At 34.4% G+C, this 21,231-nt stretch overlaps 1 protein-coding gene across 3 annotated transcripts in view; it reads right to left on the bottom strand.

The window, feature by feature from the left end:
- Nucleotides 1-21,231, bottom strand: part of Msrb3 (methionine sulfoxide reductase B3) — a 167,954-nt gene that overhangs the window by 110,814 nt on the left and 35,909 nt on the right. For all 3 annotated transcript variants that reach the window (XM_047548256.1, XM_047548257.1, XM_047548258.1), the window contains 2 exons: nt 10,297-10,405; nt 8,632-8,709 (listed from right to left, as the gene is read on the bottom strand). In XM_047548256.1, the coding sequence (XP_047404212.1) occupies nt 8,632-8,709; nt 10,297-10,405 (187 nt within the window). The remainder of the gene's footprint in view (nt 1-8,631; nt 8,710-10,296; nt 10,406-21,231) is intronic.

The raw sequence follows: 21,231 nt of genomic DNA, 5'->3' as shown, positions 1-21,231 counted from the left end.
GGTGTGGCTGGAGGAGGTAAAGTCACTAGGGAAATGCGTTTGGGGTTTATATTTTGTACCTGACCAGTGGAGTCTCTCCTTCTCTACTTCCAGGTGGCCATGTTCTGTGCTGCTTTTCTCTGTCACACTCTTCTGCCATGATGTTCTGCCTCACCTCAAGCACTGAGGCATGGAGCTGTCTGTTTATGAACTCAGACTTCTGAAACTATGACCCCCCCCCCAAAATAAACTTTTCCTCCTTAAAATTGTTCTTTTCATTTTCAGTTCTTTTGGTCACAGTGACAAAAAAAGCTAAAACATAGCTTTAATAGCATATTTCTGTTCTTTCACTTGATACAATAATGCTATGAGTTAAGAAAAGATACTGTTAATCTTACCACTTTACAGATGAGGAAGACAAAATGGAATGTTTAAAAAACTGGTTTAAGGTTTTGCAGCAAATCTGTGCCAGAACTTCACAACACTGTTTTCCAGTGGTGCTCTGGATGGCTTCATGACAATGTTCATGATGATTCATTTATACATATATAAGACACACTGAAGATGTGTACCTGGATTAAAATTTATGCAATTCTCACTAACCACTTTCTGAAGAAAAGTATTCATTTAAAAGAACAGCATCTTCGTGGATAACCTCTGAAGTACTTACTAAAATTTGCACAATATTTTTTGAACTGCCTTTAAGCAATTTCAAAATCTGTGAACTAGAATAATACTCATTAATTTTTTAATTGGCTTACTCAATCAAGACAAATTTACATGAATTATAATTAAAACTTTTACCTTTTGTTTCCCAGTTTATTCTAACCATCCATTCTAATTCACTGAGAAAAACATTCATCTGTCTATATTTGGAAAATTAATTAATATTGTGATTTCAGTAATACAAAGAAAAATTGCTCTTCCCCCACCTTTCTTTCCCCCACATACATACACATATGTACACACACACACACACACACACACACACACACACAAGCACAGGTGCACCTTCAGGATCTAGGAATTTTATGTGTAGGTATTGCTTCAATACTTTTTTGTATGTTTGCATAGTTTTTATTTTTTTATATCACTCAAAATTTTATTATTCTGTATAGTTTTTAAAAATAAAAATGCAGTTATAATTATTTTTGTATTTTGTTATGCTTTGAATCATGCTTTACTATAGTTTTCTAGTTTCTAAAACACAATTGCTCTTTTGCTCTTTTCTTTTTCAATACTATGCTTTTTATGCTTTCTCCCCACCCCCGCAGTTCAATAGGTCAGGCATCAGCAGTGATTTTTGCTCCCTCTCTTTCTCAATAGCTCAAGAAAGTCCTTTCCTTCCACTCCAGCTGTGGTCTTATCTTGAATTTTCAGATAAAATGAGGGCAGAAAAGTAACTCCATCTATTACAAATACTTTTTCTGTAAATCTCTATGTGGGGACAAGATGAGAAGGATCAATGGGATGAGAGAAGTCAATTTTACATTCTCTTCAAAATCATTTGTGTTTCATTCAGATATAGCAAAATCTTAAGTAAGTCATCACTCAGACATCTATTTCAGAGCAATTTCATTACACTGGCAACTTTCCTTAGTTAAAGGATTTAGAATATGGTGAAAGGCAATTCAAATCTTTTAAAATTCAAGTTAAATGTAATTTGCTAAAAACTAGGAAACATTTGCTGGAATTATAAGCAATTTCCAGGTAGAAATCTTAAAGTTCTTGTTGCTGTCCCAAGAATGCCAGAGACTGAAAATATGAATTAGTAAATATCATATGAATGGTATTTGAAAGAGTTGAGAAAGTAGAATCTGAGTAGAGGGGAAGAATGGAAAACTCTATCTTCTTGCCCTGTTCTTATACCCTCCCTGCCACACACAAAAAAACTGTGTGGAGGAAAAGTTCAATGTTGAAAGTCTGTTTTACTGGTGAATGGAATAGCATACATGGAGTAGCAAAGCTGAGTAAACTGTGTGTGGCATTGGGCTGGAATGTCCTCAGTGAAAGGGCTTATGTTCTTAAAGAGCTGAAAAGAGGTTTAAATTTTCTGGTAGCCTCAGATAAAACTGCACAGGAGGTTCACATGAAATGTAGCATCATGTGTGAACAGTTTTGCTGCTGAGTTCCATCTGAAATGTAGCAGGACAGCTGAAATAGTGACTCATCACTCTAGTATCTACTGTAAACAGACTCTAATATTGAAGTCTCTACTTTCTCACATTATAAGAATTTTTTAGGCTGCAGTATTAGTATAATATGCTCCCAAAACTTGGTCAGGTCACTTATATTTAATATACGAATACTGACATAAAATAGGCATTTTTCTACATTTAGTTTTATTACCTGTTTGGTTTTATTTTCCCCAGTTTATAGATAATGAGTCTGAGGTCAGATCATCTGGGCTAAAAACACAAGTACTACCACTAGCTTTTAGCCAGTGCCTGTTCTGATTACTTGATGAAGATGAAGATAAAAAGAAATTTCCAGACCGATGGAAAAGCATTTAGGATTACTCATATTAGTTGGCATAGACTTCTAAGAAATATAGAAGATAAAAAAATAGTGGTGAAAATTTGTAATATAGTAACTTGAGAAAAATGTAAGGGGAAATCATTGAATGAAAATTAAGTGACCTCCTAGTTTCAGTTACTAGAGTCCTATCCATAAATCTAGCTGCTGCCCTACCTCCCAGATGCTGAATGGCCTGATGGCCTCTGAACCTTGGTTGCATCAAGATTCCAGCAGCTTCTTGGTACCACAAGATTCTAAGGACACCAACAGACTGAAACAGTTCTTCTTGATGACCTGCTATAATGGATCTAGTTACTGTTGATTCAGCTCTTCCTATATTGAGATGGTCTTCAATTTTTAACTTTAGCATTTAAATACTGTGACAGATTTACCAAAGAATCAAGATAGGTCTATGTGTTCCATTTGTTTTGATGTTAACCAAATAACCAGACTACAGTGACCAAAATAAAATATTAAATCATTCTATTCTAATTCTTTTTGCTCTTCTTTTTAAAATTTTGAGCATGAATATTCTAAGACTATTCGAAATCTGCCTGTATACTGGCTACTGATCTTCATAAGTTGTTTATCCTTTCTCAGTTCCTTCATCTGTAAAATGCAGTGTCGTGAAGATTAAATGAGTCAATATACATAAAGTACTTAGAACTTTGCTTGGCATGTGGTAAGTGCTTTGTAAGAGTTAGTCTTTATTTTAGTAATATTGTTATTTGTTATTAATGAACCTATATAACATGAGTTACTCAATGCAAGGTCTGCCAAGTAAATGTATACAAAATATTAACTACCCTATGTGGTACTTCAAGTCTGGAACAAAATTATCAGGAGCTGTTTATACATGGATAATGTTTATATTTATCAGCAAACAGAAAAGTTCCCAATGAGGCTGTTACAACCCCATGTCCTTCTCTTTTACACCCAGAGATCCATCTTATAGCACTATGGTGGTTTTTCATCATTGCTATTCCCTTATTCAAAATTGTTCCATAGTCTATCCAACAAAGTTCAGCATGCATGTGATCAACAAATAAATGTTTAGGAATTATAATGTGCCAGGAGTAGAGATTTAAAAAAAAAAATGACTAGGGCATGGCCTTACCATTGGGAAATTCACATAAACAGATAATTCAGAACAAAGTAGAAACTGTAATCAGGGAAGTACATACAACATGCTATGGAGCAGAAAGAAAGGACAATAAAGTTCACCTGAAAGGATCAAAGGGCTTGACTTCATGGAGGAAAAGATTCCAGGGCTTAAAGGATTTCAAGCAGGAATTTAAATGTCTTCTCTGGTCTCCAAAAACTTCCCCTTACTGGTCCAGCCAATAATGCTCTATAATGCTCTAGCCATATCTACCATTATGCCCAACATGGCCCTTTTCCCAGCTCCTACTGAACTGGTCTCCTATTTCCTTGAACACTCCACTTTTGATCTTACCTCTAATTTCTCTTCTCACATGATATTCTCTACCAGGCATCTTCCCCCTGGGCAAAACTGAAATGTCTGTGCCTAGTAAAATGTGGTCTCATCTCCTCCATGAATTCTTGCCTCACTTGATGTAGTCAATGCCTTCCTACTACATATAAAAGCATTTCTAACAAGCATATTCAGATAGATGCTAACATTATTGCCATACTTCATAATTGCTATATTTTTCATATCATGTGAACAAAGCCACAAGTACCTTGAGGAGAAAATATTTCATAAATTTAGTTTATTTGTTCCCAACACCTGGCCAAGAGTTAGCCAAAGCATGATATAAGTGGTCAAAAATACTTTCTGAATTAAATTATTTTACCAATGCTTTCTCTGGTTTGTCTGATATGTAATAAATTCACTTTATGAAATTTTAAAAGTTCAAATAACCAGAGGTGAGAACATTCTTGCTTCTGTCAGTTAATTTACTAACTGAAAGTAGTAGGACTATATGAGAAATAAACTAGCTTGGTAAAATTTGTGAATGTGAAGAAAACATGAACCATGGAATAAATTACATATTTGGTTTATAAGAAGCCTGTGAATGAGGTTCTTGTGCTTGGTAAGCAGTAAAAAAGCAGCATATTGTTCAGAGAAGGAATGTATTTCGAGTAGAGTACTCATTTGAAAATGAAATAAGAATAATTGAATAGCCTTTTTTGTAAGGAAATATAATACATACACATCAGTCAAGTAAAGGGAAAGGATTATGCACATATGTGCACACACACTACTATAAGTGTGAATTCAATAACCATTGGAAGTTGGGGAAAAATTTTTTTCAAACTGCTAATGACAAGACATTTTCAAATTCAGAATTTTGTATTTCTTCCTTCTTATCTATTTTCCTCCTATTGCTATTTCTCATGCTGTTCCTCTATTTAGTCATTTGCCTAATTTTCTTCTCACAATCCTTTCTAACAAAAACTACACACACACACACACACACACACACACACACACACACGCATGCACACCCATACCCTCATACCCCAATTGTTTCTTTTACTTTGTATACAAAGTATAAAACCAACTATCTAGAGGATCCCTGACAGTGAGAACAATAATTCACTAGACTAGTGGGTGATTTTCAAACTTTTGACTATGTATCCCTCAAACAATATTGAAAAAAAAAATACAGACTTTGTGCCAGTTATCAATTTGTTATCTTTCACCTAAAAATTCATCTTCCTTTCCTGTTCTGCTAAAATGGAGCTGGGTCCTTTAAAATATTTTTTCTTTGTCAGTTAGCATGGTGCTAAGTTTTGCCCATAGAGGGCACAGAAGAAAGGCTTTTCTTCCAGATTTGAAAGGAAAAGACTTTTCCTTCCAGATTTGAGTATGCTTGCTCAACAGGCTCCTTCAGTGCATGCAGCTTCTTGAGCATCTCAATCCTGAGGCACATAGCTCTTCCACTTCTAGGCAGCTCTTGCAGCATGCATGAATTCTCCAGTGCTAGGCTCCTGTAGTGTACACAGCTTCTCCCATATCCAATTCCATCAATGTACCCAGCTTCTCCAGCACCTGGTTCCTGCAGAGCAAACAGTTTCTCCTGCATCTGGCCTTTTTAGCATACATGACTTCCCAAAAGCCCAGCTGCTGCAGCACAGCAGGTTCTCCAGTGCCAAGAGCCTGCCATCCCAATGCTCTTTTCAGGTCAGAGCAATCAGCAGCACCTAGCTCCCCCTAGCTCTTCTTTCAGGTGGTTTTGTAATGGACTGCCTCCACTGAGACATCTTGCTACTAACAGTTTTCCCCAGAACCCTAGAGGACAGATATCCAGAAAATTCCAGAAGGTAGATTTCCAGAAAGTTCCAGAGGCTGAACTTACAGTGAGTTGCACCCTCATGAATTGAAGACTTTTCTGCCATTTAGTAGATATAGACTCATCCAGATTTCAGTCCTTGGGAAATGAAAGTGGGGATATAGGGTAGGAAGGAGGAGGAGGTTTTTCCTTGGTTATTCTCAGCCCAGGAGTCATGTTTGCCATTCCTGTTATTTCTATTTTCTTTAGAATTTCTCTATACTTTTTACTAGCCAATCCTCATTATCACAATCCTCTGTAATGGTACATAATTTTTTATATTAAACTTTCCTATTCAAATAACTGTGGGTTCTGTATCCTGACTGGGTGCTGATACATGTTTCTTCATATATTTTAAATTCATAGCTAAATGTCTTGTCAGAAATTTAAATAACTGCAAAAGATGAATCTTCTGTTGTTTTGTATATCATATGCATGCTTATTTTTACCAATATTGAGAGTTACATATTTAGATCATTCAATGAATGAAGTTCATGATATGAAGTAATTTGCAAAGCAGTGCTCACTATCAAATTAATCAAATTTTTTTGGACAGAAAATAAGTCTGAAAATAAGTTTGTCATGGGCATTGTGACACACACCTGTAATTCCAGTAGCCCAGGAGGTTGAGGCAGGAGGATCACAAGTTCAAAGCCAGCCTCAGCAAACTAATCTCAAAATTCATTTAAAATGTTTTTTAAAATAAAATAAATATAAATAAAAGAGTTGGGGATGTTGTTCAGTGGTTAAGCACCCCTGGATATAGTCCCTGGTACAAAAAAGAAAAGAAAATGGATAGACAGACCACAAACAGAGGACCAGACAGGGAGGTAGACTGACTTGTGCCAGGAGCCTTGCAAGATAAAATACTATTTCAATATTTTTACCAATGCTTTTTTATCTTGCTTTTTTTGGGTCTCTCCTTCAGAAGTAATGCTTTCCTGAACCATCACTTTACTTGATGCCCTAGATCATACCCAAGGACAATAAATCATCATAATATCTGGGACAGGTAAAAGGTTTGACATCTTTCATGAAATGGGAGAAAGGTGATCATGATAAAAGACATAGGAGAATAAGCAGCAGACCACAGACTCTTAGACACATCAATTTTAGGAAACATACATATAGAAGTTGAGGATCAGAAAATTGATTCCCTCAAAACTGCCCATGTCCTAGGGCTCCTGGAGAGTTTTGTGGGGACCTGTGGAACACATTCTCCAGTATGAAGACTGATGCACCAAACCAATGAGTTACTCCATCTCCAGAGAAGGGAAGAGCAGGGAATCTTCTCCCAAATAGATAAGACACCAAGAAGGGAGAATCAAACAAACCTCAGAGAAAAGATGTAGGATAAAAATAATTAAACCATATTCCTTAAAAAATTTATAAACTAAAACATTTCCTTACAAATTTCCTTATAAGGCTGTTAAAAGAAATCAAGGCAATGTCACACCGAATGTGAAACCTGATTTCCACCAGTACCTATGTTTGGATAAGAGTCCTGCTTTTAGAATTTGTGATTCAAAATTTCACATGGGTTAAGTCCTTCATTTATAATGGTTCTGTTTCTTATTTAAAACAGTAAGTTTTCCTTAGATACAGTTAGTGAATCACATGATAGGGAAAGAGATGGAGGATCTTAAATAAAAAGCAAAAGGGACGTGGCCAATTATTACCATTTGGGATATTAACAAGTTTAACATGACTCAGCAACTATCTTAAGTGTTTTATCAACTGTTATAAAACAAGCTAAAGGTGTTGAAATATAAGGACTTGTGTTTTCTGAGAGGAAATGGGTGACAATTTGAAGGGCCAGTTTTTTAACATGAATAATAAATACGGAGGAATTCAGAACAGATTCTGAACCGACACCAATGTAAAATGAGGTTTGTGCAATTTAAGAAAAGTTCAAGGAAACTACTATTTCCTGTTATTTCTGGAAAATCTGTAAATGCTAGTGGTCTAAAAGAGAAACATTTATGAAGAGATATAAAGTGTGTTTTACATGCTACAAGTCTCAGATTCTTGTTTATTCATTTCCCCTAAGAAACTTTGCAATTCTGTTTTAAATACATGACATTTACTTTCAAGTAAGCTTTCTTTTTAGTTCCCCAAATCAGCAACCCCATGGGGAAATTAGGACTTCTAGGACTTTTTTCCACCTACATAAATAAATTTTTGATAAATATTTTCCTTTCTCAAATGAGATCTGTACTCTATAGAATGCACTGTCTGAATTAATCATTTTGTTCAAAAAGTCTATGTGATCTCCATTTTATGGTAAACTGTTGGAATCTTTAAAGATTTTTTAATCATTGTAAAAATAGTTAACTTCATATTATATAATTTGTTTATCTATGTATAAGTATCCTTAATACTTCTCAGTTTACTTTCAGTACAGGTGTTTCCCTTTATTAAAGAAGTATAAATAGTCTACTTGGTGGTTATTATTAAATCTGAAAGATGTACATGAAGACCTTTCAATATAGTCCAATAAATAAATTTAGGGCCATCACTTGAAAGTAGAAAAAATTGATCAATAAATATTTCTATGTTCATCAAAATCTCTTTCAGAGCTCTGCTAAGCACAATGATTACTGAGATGAGTAAGTTAATGTTGGGTATTTTAAAAATCCAAATAGTGAAATATCTGTCTATCACACTAGTAATTTACCATGAAAGTCAATATTTTGTTTTGTGGGAGGTAAACAGACATAAAAAAAAGATAAAAGTAAGAAAATTTAGTAATGAAAAGATTCCAAGTTGAACAAGCAATAACTAGTTTGTTGCCATCTGTTACATGCCCATACCTACAGGTTGTTAATATACTTACTTGAACAATGGAGTTCCACAAACAACACATTTATAAATTCCAGGATCTTTGTGATGTGTGTATTCTCCTTCAAAGGCACTGACAAACAATAAACAGATCATCAAAAAAATTAAGCAAAGCTAGCTTTATTTCTTATAGAACATAAATGCTTAAAATACATTTCTCTAATAAATCTTTCAAGGGCTTTTTGTCCTAAAATGAGAACAGACCCAACATATGGAAATCTGAACAATACTAATATATTTCAAACCTATATAATAAAATGTGCATATAACTACTCCAAACTAGTGCAGGTTAAATAAAAAAAAAATCAAGTCATATAGTTATGTAATGCTTAGAAGATTTTTTTTCCTATTAAAAAAAGCCTGTAGTTTGATTCACAAAAATAACATTATTACATAAGATTTCTGCTACTCTACAGTGTCCAGGAGTATACCAGAAAATGCAGAAAGGTCTGAGACTTCAAGTGGAAGGAGCCTTATTTTTTGGTTTGAAAAGGAATATTGCAGCTTTAAGGGAATATTTTTCTAAGTTAACAATCTTAAAGGCTAGGAGGTCATTCAGCTAATACAAATCAGCTGTGCTAGCCCAACAAAAAGTCTATGTGCTCTGCAGCTTGTTTTTATTATCCTTTCACCCTCTTTATGAGGTCCAATTTTTTTTTATAAACAGAATTTTTAAGAATGACCTAATCTCTGGTTGTTTGTGTGCATTAAATCATTTTGCTAGTCATGCACACAACAGGACGGGTAGAAGTCCTCCAGAGTTGAGTCCCAAGTCCACTGCTAGATCACTGTACAGTGAGGGTAGACTGTCAGATTCAACCTTTGGTAAATTCAGTAAACAGTAGATACTGTGACAGGAAGAGAGTGTTGCCTATTAACAAGGATCCCATGTGTGGTAAAGAGCTCTTTCAGTTCATGAATGAAAACAAGAAGTTACATCATTAATAAATCTGGATCAGAGGTAAGTTACGGCCTTATGCCAGGCTCCATGGTATAAATTAGACAACAAAATCATTGGACCTTGGCAAGTTACTTTTGAGCTGGAATCAGCTGAGAGAGACTTTATTCACTAAAAACAGTCTTGGAAGCGAACAAACTCTTTTTTCAGGACTTAGGGCGAACTTCCAAGGACCAAAGCCATGTGAGGGCAGTTATTGAAAATTTTTGACATTCCAACCACAAATGAGCCAATAAATACTTTCTCCACATGTGCTTCAAAAAGAAATTGGAGTGGGGTAGAAAGGAACTAAATTATGCTACCTTCTTTTTGCAGCCAAAACGTCTATACTTACAATGGCCACCTTCAAAATTTCGGCATCCTGGCATAGCTCCATGTCCTCATGGTTTTGCTTACTGTGATGTCTTCCCAAAAAATATACCTAAATCGCTATTACTTCCACACATTTTGTAGTAAACTAAAAACAGGCCCTTAACAAAAGCCCCGTGACTTTACATAAGATACAGTATTCATTAAATGGAGGAAAGAACAAATAAAACTTAAGTCTTAACCTGAACAATGCCATTTTCAAAGGTACTGATTTGTAGATTTTAGCAAATAAGTAGATAATTCTTTAAATTAATTGGCAAAAAAGAGGATTCAAAGGAGGAGATGAAGAAAACTAGCTCTAGCTTAATGGCATTTTATTACAGCTCACCTTACCTTTCAGTCCCTTTCTCCTGAGTGACATGGTACTGCAGGGGTGTTAGCCGCTTCCTCAGCTCCTGCTGGGAAAAGACCACCTTACAGTTCTTTTTATCCCTACATGACCCTGGAAAGAGAGAGGATATGGGAGAAGGAGGCTTTTTAGCTTGAATCCCAAATAATTGCTTTGGCTGGCCGCCACAGCACAGTTTCTATAGTCACTTGTCAATGACCAGACCAGTCCCTGGTGCACTAGAAAATCTTACCTGAACTGCAGCTGATTATTTCTCTAAGTTTAAAAAGAGTATTTCTTAAGATCCAAGTGATTCCATTGGAGTAGTGACAATGTGCTACAGCAAAAGCTTCTAGCATGTGATACCAAAACTTACTGAACATTCACAAGATGATGCTATATTCTTTGTTTCCCAGTGCACTGAAACTCCTTTTTAGAAAAGAATTTCAGCTGGGCTGGAGATACAGCTCAGTGATAGAGTGCTTGCCCAGTATATGGGAGGCCCTGGATTTAATCCTCAACATTGTAAAAAAAAAAAAAGTCAAGAGCACAAGTCTATTTACAATTATTCACACTGTATATTTAAGATGATGGGCATATTAAGTTAACCATAACCCTCCATTAAATAATTCTGCAACTTGATAGAATAGCTTGAAACCATCCTCAATTCCAATTCTGTATGATTTAACTACCATCCTACTTATTTTTCTGTGAACCCTTAAGATATACTTTCCTACAACCAGGAATTGTTTTTCTCTATGATGCCATCAGATTCTTCTCTAGGTTCTGTAGGGTTCTTAGAAATAAATGTTTCTTTAAAGACCATACCTTAGAGGTTAAACAGACAACAAGAAACTTTCAATAGATGACAGAAGGCCTTTATACTAATGCAGATGCAAGGAGTTCCAAAGAAAGTGAGAAAAACAGAGAAGGAGAAAGACAAAGGAAAAGTTAATGTAATATTTGCAAAGTATCTCTAGGAAGGCTTCACTGATTAAGTGTATTTGATGGTGAAATAATTTTAATGTGACTCTAATAACAACGGAAGCTTTTATTTCACCCTATATAGACTGTAGTAAAATGTTCAGAAAACACCTGTTTGTGGCAGTATTTTATTTTACCTGCACAAATGATTGAAAAGAAATGCAGCTTCAGGACAGGGCAGCCATTACTCACTGCAATAAAGCTGCTTTTCTTTGCCATCCGTCACAGTGGGAAAGAAGCTACCAATGGTCCTAAAGGTAAAGATGGTACAGCATGTTCTGAAGTTTCTAAAAGAAAGCTTGCTCCTTTTCTTCACTGTTTCAATTTCTTTTCAAACATAAAGAAATATGATTTAATAGTGGAAATTCTTTCTACTTCTTTTAGTTTCAAGGTCCCTAATGTCATAGAATGTGAGATCACTGAAGTTAAACTTGGAAAAAATTAACTAACCAGTTACCCTGATTGTGGGATTAAAGAAGGGTATCAGCTTCCAGAATCAAGGCCACCAAGACACAGTGGCTGATTTTCTATCAGAAAATACAGAGGCAGGAAAAGAGCAAACAGCCAAACAGAAAGGTATGCGTCTGCGTAGGCCTGCGGCTATCAACAGCTCTTCTGCTGACCTTCCATGAAGTACCCTGGCCCTTCCTAGCCTGCAAAGAACCACAGGAACAGCTGGCACATCACAAAAGGCAGCTGGGTGTCTCATCTCACTGAGCCCCATTTTACACTACACTTTATCCAAAAACCTTCTACTTGAATTTTTACTGCTGTCTAAGGGGTAAACAGAAATGTCTGTTCTGTCAGGAACAAGCCTCTCAATGGCTTGAATAAAGAATAGCTCTTTCTTAAATAATCAATTGACCATGATAGCTGAGTTTCTGCTCAATCACTGTAGACTTCTTAAAAGTTGTTTTGTTTACTTATTTGTTTGTTGGAAAGGTCGTATCTTTGTTAATTCTGTCAAAAAAATCATTAACTACAAACTTAACATGACAAAATATCTTGGATAGGATCACTCTTTCCAATGGCATAGATAATTAAAATTCATACCACTAGAATTAAACAATTCTGTCCAAAATATTTTTGTTAATATATGTTCATTCATACAAAAAGGCCAATTGTGTTCCCAAAGTTGAGAGAACTAAGCTACCCATCTGTATGTCATTTAGTACAAGAGAAGCAACTGCAGGTTTAAATTACATGGTATTGGATTGCAATTTCCTAACATTGGATGCTTTTCTGCTTTTTTACCTTGAGTCATTTACTAAGGAGTGTTCATAAAAAGTAGCTTAAAGCACAGATGCTTGCAAATCGTTTAGGCAAAGATGTTTCTCTCTTTTTCATTCTACCTCTCTCAAAAATCTCTCTTTTCTGAAGAAAAAGAATAAAACTGTTGGTCAGTATTGATGAACCATGTCAAGTGTTTGTATAAGGGAAAAAAAGGTGAAATTGAAAACATCTGATTGAAGTAAATAATACAAACATAAAAGCTTTACTGGTGAATGAAGGGTATTGAAGAGACTTTATTTCATAGATTAGAAATTACTTTTGATCTAAACATTCTTAAAAACAGATTGTTTTCCACTATGAACCATCTCATTAACTGTGCTACAGAGACCTCGTTTGAATGGCAAGCTTTGAAAGAGTGCTGCTGTACTCCTTTGTTAGTCTCCGTCTTATTTAGGAGGGGAATAAAGATTTCATTCCAGCTTTCTTTGTTTGTCTTTCAAGAACCACTAAAGCAGTATTCACACAAATTTTGTAGGAATGTGCCCTATGTCATAGCCTACAAATTATTTGGTTTTGGTGCACTTAAAGGTCATCTTCCAAATTAGCAAAATTTTCCTACATCCTGGCTTTTCAACCTTAAATATAAATATTGTTTCCTAACTGTAAGTGAGGTTTGTTCTCTAAGAAATGCTAGTGATTATTTAAAGTTGTCAAACTTTATACCTTTCTACTCTTTGGTCATACTATGTTCTCAAAATAATTAAGACTTTTAAAGTATACTTAATAGTGAAAGGAAGTATATATACTTTAGAAACAATTATTGTGATTTTACATTAAACAACCCATTGAGAAGTTTATCAGATATTATAAATGTCTTGCCACGTAGTTTAATAATAATAATATTACACTTGGACAACTGAAAGCTACACTACTACATTAGCTCTTCTAGCATAACCCAAACCCCAATTTGGCATACATAAACACAGAAAAGCTTCCCTTTTGTCTCTCTCTGATTTTCTTCTCCCTATCAGACTCACTTTCCTGAAGTCATATGGTGCCACTGTTAATTTTAAAGATATTATTTCATTTTGAAATTTTAGAGTAATTCATTGGATGGTTTCCCTTTACAAGATATCTTCACTTAGGTACTGTAATTTTCTTATTACACAGGGTAATTTAACATTAGTATTATATGACATCTGTTCAATGACCTCTAAATTGGCTTAGAAGTATGTTAGGGAAAGATGTTTCCCTTTATTTAAATGTTTAATACTACACTTTGAAGGTACAAGTGAGCGAGTGTGCATACACAGCAACACAGGAATATTTGAGGAGTTAGTACTGTCCCTTCAGTATCTAATCATAATCCATTCCCTTCAGAGTAACCTTGATAAAGATCAAATCTATCTTGAACCTAAACCAAAGGTATTTACTTACTGAAATATGCCCAAAGTCTCTTTTACATTGTTCTATGTTGTTGCCTTAAAGCAAAACTGTTTTTCCTTCCAACGTTAAGCTCTCTGTAAGAAGTAATAAACTTACAGTGGGAGTTCACTTCTGCTTCTACTGCTTCTTAATCATGAGATCTTAGACCAGTCAACTGTTCTGACTACGTGCTACCACTCAGACCTGTTCTAAGGACCACAGCAAATAGCATTTACCAAACACAGCCTGGCTAAATGCAATATCATATTATCATTCTAACTGCAGTGAATTCTAAAGTTAAAATTGAATTTCACAAGGAAGCTAAGTCAGGTATTTCCACGTGCTTCAATAATTTTATTAGTAATTATTTTTTATGTAATTCCCTCAGACCAGTATTTTCCCCAGAAGTTATCCTTAGGAAAATGCTAAAAATAGGAAATGAAGGAAGAAAGTAAAACTAAAACCTGAGTTCTACTATGTGTCAAATACATTTCCAAGCACATAGAACATAGCTGTCATGCCCATTTTACAGATACAGAAAACAAGACTTATAAAGTATAGAACTTAAGGTACGAAGTAGACAACTCAACTCAAGATCAGAGCTGTTTGCCAAGTCCAAAGTCATGGTGTTTTTTATCAGGAAAAATTATATTACAACTTTCTTTCTTCTAACAACTAAAAGATAATAAGGGGTGAGGGGAGTGAGACTGTATCACACCCAGAAGAGTAAATACATTTGTCATTAGCCAATGTCTGCTCTCCCGGTATTCACTTTCCAACATAAGTTCACTGACAAGGTTCATACAGGATTCTCAGAGTCTATAAAATGTTGAAAGGCTTTTTAACTTCCTGTTAAGAAGTAAATCAGATCTGCTACCTAAAAATGCTTAAAGCACTTTTAAGTCATAAATTTTATATTTCAGTGTGAAAGAAATGAAAGAAAACAAAACTTAGAGATCCTATAATTTTAACTTTGGTAGAAGTATCAGAAAAAAGTCAAATTATTAAATATTTTTCCAAAATAATGAATAAGAGATAAGAATATCTTGTTTTTCTTTGAATTTACTAGGTTAAAAGAGTAAAGTTCAAGTTGAAATAGTTTACTATTAGTTGAAATACAATTTATGCTATATTTAAAGGTAGCATAAAATTATATTTTAATTTTCACTATAAATTTTAATTTTTAATTAGTTATTAGTCTGTCATATTGGGAAACTGAACAAATTTTTATTCCAGCCTTGATACCACTTTTAAATGAAACATAAATAGCGTGACCTATTATTGTGTGTGTGTGTGTGTGTGTGTGTGTGTGTTTTCATTCTAGTAATTCAACAGAGGTCTTAAGAAAAATATTGCAAAGCACGGGGAAGAAAAGTTCCCTACTTGTAGAAACATACCCAATTCTCATTCTCCTCTTAGAGTAGACATATACAGGAAAAACATTCATTTGGGTCAGGACACTTTGTTTCAGGCCTCTGGTTTCCACAAAACTAGGGCTGCAGAGCTTACTTGGAAGCCCACTGATCCAGTACTTTAGTATTTGTCTAAATTATAAAAATGTTGAATATTTACAGAGTGCCAGGTACTATGTTAAGTAAAATACATTCATTTATTCATTCCATAATTACTTCTTGAGTACCTATTATATGTTGACATTAATTTGGTGTATCAGAATATACCAGAGAGTGAAATAAAGACCCTCCATTCACGGAGCTCCCACTCTGAGAGTGGTAAGGGAAAAGAGACAAAACAAAATGAAAATAAGAAAGTAAATTATATAGTCTTACATAATTTAAACCTTATACCTATAGTGGTAAGTATGTAACAAAGAAAAGGAAACCTGGAGCAGGGCAATGAGAATGAAGAGTGGTAGGATAAGCATTCTAACATTAGAGTGGTCAAGGTAGTTCTTCCTAAAAAGGTAACACTTGAACAAAGCCCTAAGGAGGAGAGAAAACTGACTGTGCTGAAATCTGGAAAAGAGTTTTGCAAACACTCAGGAAATGGTCAATGAAAGAGATGGAAACACCAAGATGTTACACACACAATTGGCAGAGGAAGAGACAGGTAACTTGAATGCAAGTGCAAAAACCTGAATTATAAACACAGTAGATACACAACAATTCAAACATGCAAAGAATAGTTTTAAATGAGGAAATTTACAACTTATATATCTTGATATGGACCTTGTCTAACATTACCTTTTTTCAGTTCCAAGAGAATTCTTAGAAATATCTTTTTAGCAAAGTGCTATATACTCAAAATAGCTCTCAGTAATTGGTTGAACTTTGAATCTTCAATCAGCGTGGAGACTCTGCTAATTCGCATTGTCTACTTAATGCCATGCTATTTAGACTACAGACCATCATTCCCAATCTGGAGTCATGTGTAAGAGGATACTCAACAGATATTTTTGGTGATGAAATCTGGATGTGCACAGAGAACAAAAAACTTTGGCCCAACAACATTTTTACCCTTCTGAAACACTTAGTCACCTCTTCCAAGTAATCCTGTAGGTAATAGCAGAGAACATCCGTAACTAAGGAAACTATAAAATTAGTACCTCAACTGTGTTTCTGTTTGTTTAACGACATTCTTAATTTTTACAGTTAGGCTCAAATTAATTTCATCTGTGTTCCAAGCCCTAAATATAACATACTGAAAATAAAACTACAAATCTTAGGAGTCAAATAGCAGACAGTAGTTTCTTCAGAAAGATTTCTTTTTCCTTTCCTAAATGTGAGGGAAAAAAATCATATCTTGATTTATCATGATAATAATCAAACTTCATACCTTCTCACTTTTTTTGTATTACTTCATATAAAATAATTCTACACATCACTTTTAGTTATATTTTACCCATGCATGCACAGAGTTCTAATTAACATCAATGGATATGGTAACCATGCCAAGGCAACATACCATTTTAAATTTCTTGAATTAAACAATACCATATGTCTTAGAGGTGCATAGCTGAATGATAAAATTGGTCTTCCGATTTCCATACTAAAGGCATGAATTGATCATCTCAGAAGACATTTCAATCAAATTTTCCTTCCAAGCCTACATATCCTATTAACTTTGCCCCTACCAGCAACCTCAGCATTAGCGTATTTACTGGGCAAGGCATTATTTGCATGAACAAATACAGTATTGTGCAATTATCCTCAAACATCTTTGGTTGTTTCTGCTTCATTTTATCAAACACATTGTAAATTCCTTGAAGATAAAAACTGTTCAGCCCGCACACAGTAATCCCAGTGGTTCGGGAGGCTGAGGCAGGCAGATCATGAGTTCAAAACCAGCCTCTGCAATTTAGTGAGGACAATAAAAAAAAAAAAAAAAAAAAAAAAAGGTTGGGATGTGGCTCAGTGGTTGAGCGCTCCTGGGTTCAATCCCTGGTACAAAAAAGAAAAAATAGAAAAAAAAATACAATCAGCCTAATATTAATAATACTCATACTTCCTACAACTATTTATTAACATCTACAGTGAGTCAAGAATGTGTGATGAGCATGTAATGTTAACAAATCAATAAGGTTCCTGGTCTAGGAATGCACACACATCCACACAGGCAGGAAAGATTAAAAACAATGACTCTTGACCTGAAGTCTATAGTAAAGGTATGTGCCAAGGTTTACATAAAAAGAGTTAACAAAGAGGACATTAATGCTCTTAAACTTTGGTCATGTCCAGTTATTATAACTAGTATAAAGAAAACTCAAATATTTATATAAACAGCATCAACAGTGCCAGAGTGCTGGAGAAGATCCAAATAGAGAAAGAACTTCATCAGGACCAAGCTGATGAATGGGTTATGATCAAACGTGTACAAGTTAAATGTGTACAAGTCATCCTATCCCAATGGAAGGTATACAAAGAGATTTTTCATGTAAGCCTTATCAGCTAATTTAAAGAAAATACATAATAAAATGTAGATTCATCTTTGAAAGAGGAAAGGTTGGGGATCTGGAAAATAAGGCAGTTTAAAATTTAGGGGGAAAAGGTGCAAATGTTTTCTGTGAGTCAGTAGAGTAAATATATTTTTCACAGTATCAGAAGCTTATTAATATGACTTAAAATTCCAGACTAAATATAGTAAAATCTCACTTACAAAGTTGCCTGACTTTCTTGAGGGGAAACAATGGAGGAGTTTACCACTATATTCATCCTAATGAAACATTCATTAATAATTCACCTGAATGACTGTAAGATAGAAGCCACATTTTACATTTCTATTTTTTCCTTGCATGTTTCAAATTTTTGATTGTTGAATTCATGTATAGTAGTCATTTTATCAGCATTGTTTAAGTACAACAAAGATTTAAAGAGTACTTTATCAACTCTTCAAAATTTAATGCAAATACTGACAGCATGATTTTCATGTTATTGTGAACCATGAAGCTTAGAGTTTAGAGAAATATGTTAGACATGGTTTAATCCAAAAAAGAATTTTCTTACTTGCAAAGCTATGAGTAAAAAGAAAAATTTTAAAGGCACTGCCATCATCAAGTGACAATAGTGGAAGAGAAAGTCACTTAACTTCAATTCTATCTGATTGCATGTGAAATGTCTGACGAAGTTGGAATTCCCTGTTTTTAATTTTTTTTTTTTTTTAAGTTTGGGTCTTCTCTAGAACATCATAGCCCATACAGGGAAAAAAAAAAAAAATTAAAAACAGACAGACTCATTTCCATTCTACATTTCACATGCAATCAAAAAGATTTGCAAATAAAAAGGCTCTCTCTTCCATTCTCCCTCTTCCCCTTGGGGAGCATAGATTGCTAGGAAGATGAGAGGTAACCACTCACAAAAAGAAAGAAAAGGAGCCCTCTCTTACACTATCATGCAGAATTTTATTTAAATACGACACTGAATATTATAAAGAAAATTAAATTGGTATTATCTAAAAACTCAGCTTTGCATATTTCCAAAACTTCACGATGGTCCACATCAAATTTCAAATCTAAATGAAGAACAATGAACAAAAAACAATTCTGCAATTGCCATTCAATGAACAGCTAAATTTGAGTCTACAATTCCACAGAAACCTGAGATATTCTGGAGGGGATAAAAAAAAAAAAAACTAGTCAAAACTTCTGTTTTTATTTTTCACCCAGATAAGTTCAAGAAAAGGTACAGCTTCCCCTGAATTACTCAATATCTCTTTCAGGGACCATACTCATACATATTCTAGTCATCTTGTATTCCCAGCACTTAGCAATGTGCTTGGTCAAGGAAAGAAAAAAATTTTTGTATGTATTGTAGTTGCTTATTCAACTCTATATTTTAATTATTTTTATTTAATTCTTCCTAAAAATATTTCTTAAATGATACCTATGGCTATGTTTAGTTTAAAAATTGCAATAATAACATTTGCTTAATAAATCAATAGTTTTTTTTAAAAGAATGAATAATGATATGGGTTAAAAAAAACCTTTCTCTTTATTACTACTTTGAATCCTTTATTGCCTTTCTAGAGTTCCACATTCAAGTTCTTTTATTTTGCCTAATATTCCACTAACTCTCTGGATTTAAGACTACGAGATTATCTGATCCACCACTACCCCAAAAGTATTTTGTTTAATACTGTCTCTGAAAACAATGATAACTGGCTGTTTGTTTGGGGGAATGACAAGGGGAAGGTTCGATAGTTGAATCAGACTAGTAAAATCTAGGTTTCATGGATTTCTTTTTATTTTCTTTCTTTCTTTTTTATTTTTTGTTTTTCCTGATATCCGGGATTGAACCCAGGGATGCTTAATCACTGAGCCACAACCCCTTTTTATTTTTTATTTTGAAACAGGGTCTTTCTAAGTTGATTGGTGCTTTACTAAGTTGTTGAGGTTGGCCTCAAACTTGCAATCCTCCTACCTCAGCCTCCCACGTCGCCGTGATTACAGGCAGTTACATGGATTTCTTGATGCAGATCTCAGAGACTTTATTTTGCTGAGATCTATTACTAAATACGTGATGTTCTGATCCACCATTAACTTTATACTCCATTTTAAAAGGGAAAAAAATGTTTCCAAACTATGATACATCCTTATCACAATTATTTTTAGGCTGCATTCTGATTATCAAAATGGTAGAATATAAAAAGGTATAGCTTAGAATTTATGAAATATGATAGTATATAGTTTTTCAATTTGATGAAGAAATTTGTTTTACAGGGTAACTGTTAGAATTAATATTCCTCAGATTTTAATTTGGAAATGACAGATTTCTAATCCAAAACGTTCAAGAGGAAATTAAGACTCATCTGCAGTTCTCCTTCATTAAGTATTCATTCAATTACATTCCTCTCTTGAACCATGTTTTGTTGTATTTTAATATACTCATCTATTTCTAACCCATCTGCCCATAGCCTATTCCCACCCCATCCTCCCATCTTTCACCCCTACCACTTCCTAAGTTTATCTATGCATTCCTTCAATATCCTGTCATTCTGTGAAATCCTATTCCAAGAAGTCTGTCATCCATTTGAGGCAGAAAGAAGCACATGCCTCCATAGTGAAACACAAGAGAAACGTTTACATAGACTCAAACCATCAAGTATGTAACTCCTTTTATCCAATAGATAATAAAATGTTGGTCCAAAATGGCCATCTTTCTCATCAGAATATATATTCCTTAAGAACAGAGATTACATTACTTGGCAATGTGGCATTATTTTGATACATTAAGATAATGCTACTTTTTCACAGTCATTTATTCATTCAACACATACTTACTGAACACCTATTATGTGACACAGACAATTCCAGTTGTTGATATATAGCAGTGAATTAAACAGACAAAAAAATTCTGTCTTTCTCAGTTTATTCTGCAGTAACCAAGAATTTTCTGTAAAAGGAAACAATTTTGCCTGATCAACCCATCACCTTTCCCAGACTTATTTGACGTCCCTTCCTTCTTTCCCTCTTTTCCCCCCATTTTCTTCTCCCTTATAATAAGGAATTAAGATTCCAAAAAACAAATTTTGGGGAAATGCCAGCTAATGTAACCACAGAGTCATATCTAATTGTAAAAGACTTAACCATATTATGTAATTCTTCATTTACAGATGAAGAATGGGGGGGGAGGGTACAAAACAAAAACTCTTGGGGTCAGAAAGCAAGTTGGTAGTAGAAACAAATTAGTAAATTTACAGAATATACTAATCTGTTTCTTCATCAATATCAATAATAAGATGGTAAGCTCTAACGTGCTGTAATGTTATCTAAAATTGCATAAGAAATATTAAAACTAGGCACAGAGGCACACCCCTTTTAATCCCAGTAACTCAGGGGGCATAGG

This window comes from Sciurus carolinensis, chromosome 4 (assembly GCF_902686445.1).
Source record: "Sciurus carolinensis chromosome 4, mSciCar1.2, whole genome shotgun sequence".
Lineage (NCBI taxonomy): Eukaryota > Metazoa > Chordata > Mammalia > Rodentia > Sciuridae > Sciurus > Sciurus carolinensis.
This window is presented reverse-complemented; position numbering and strand designations above follow the sequence as displayed.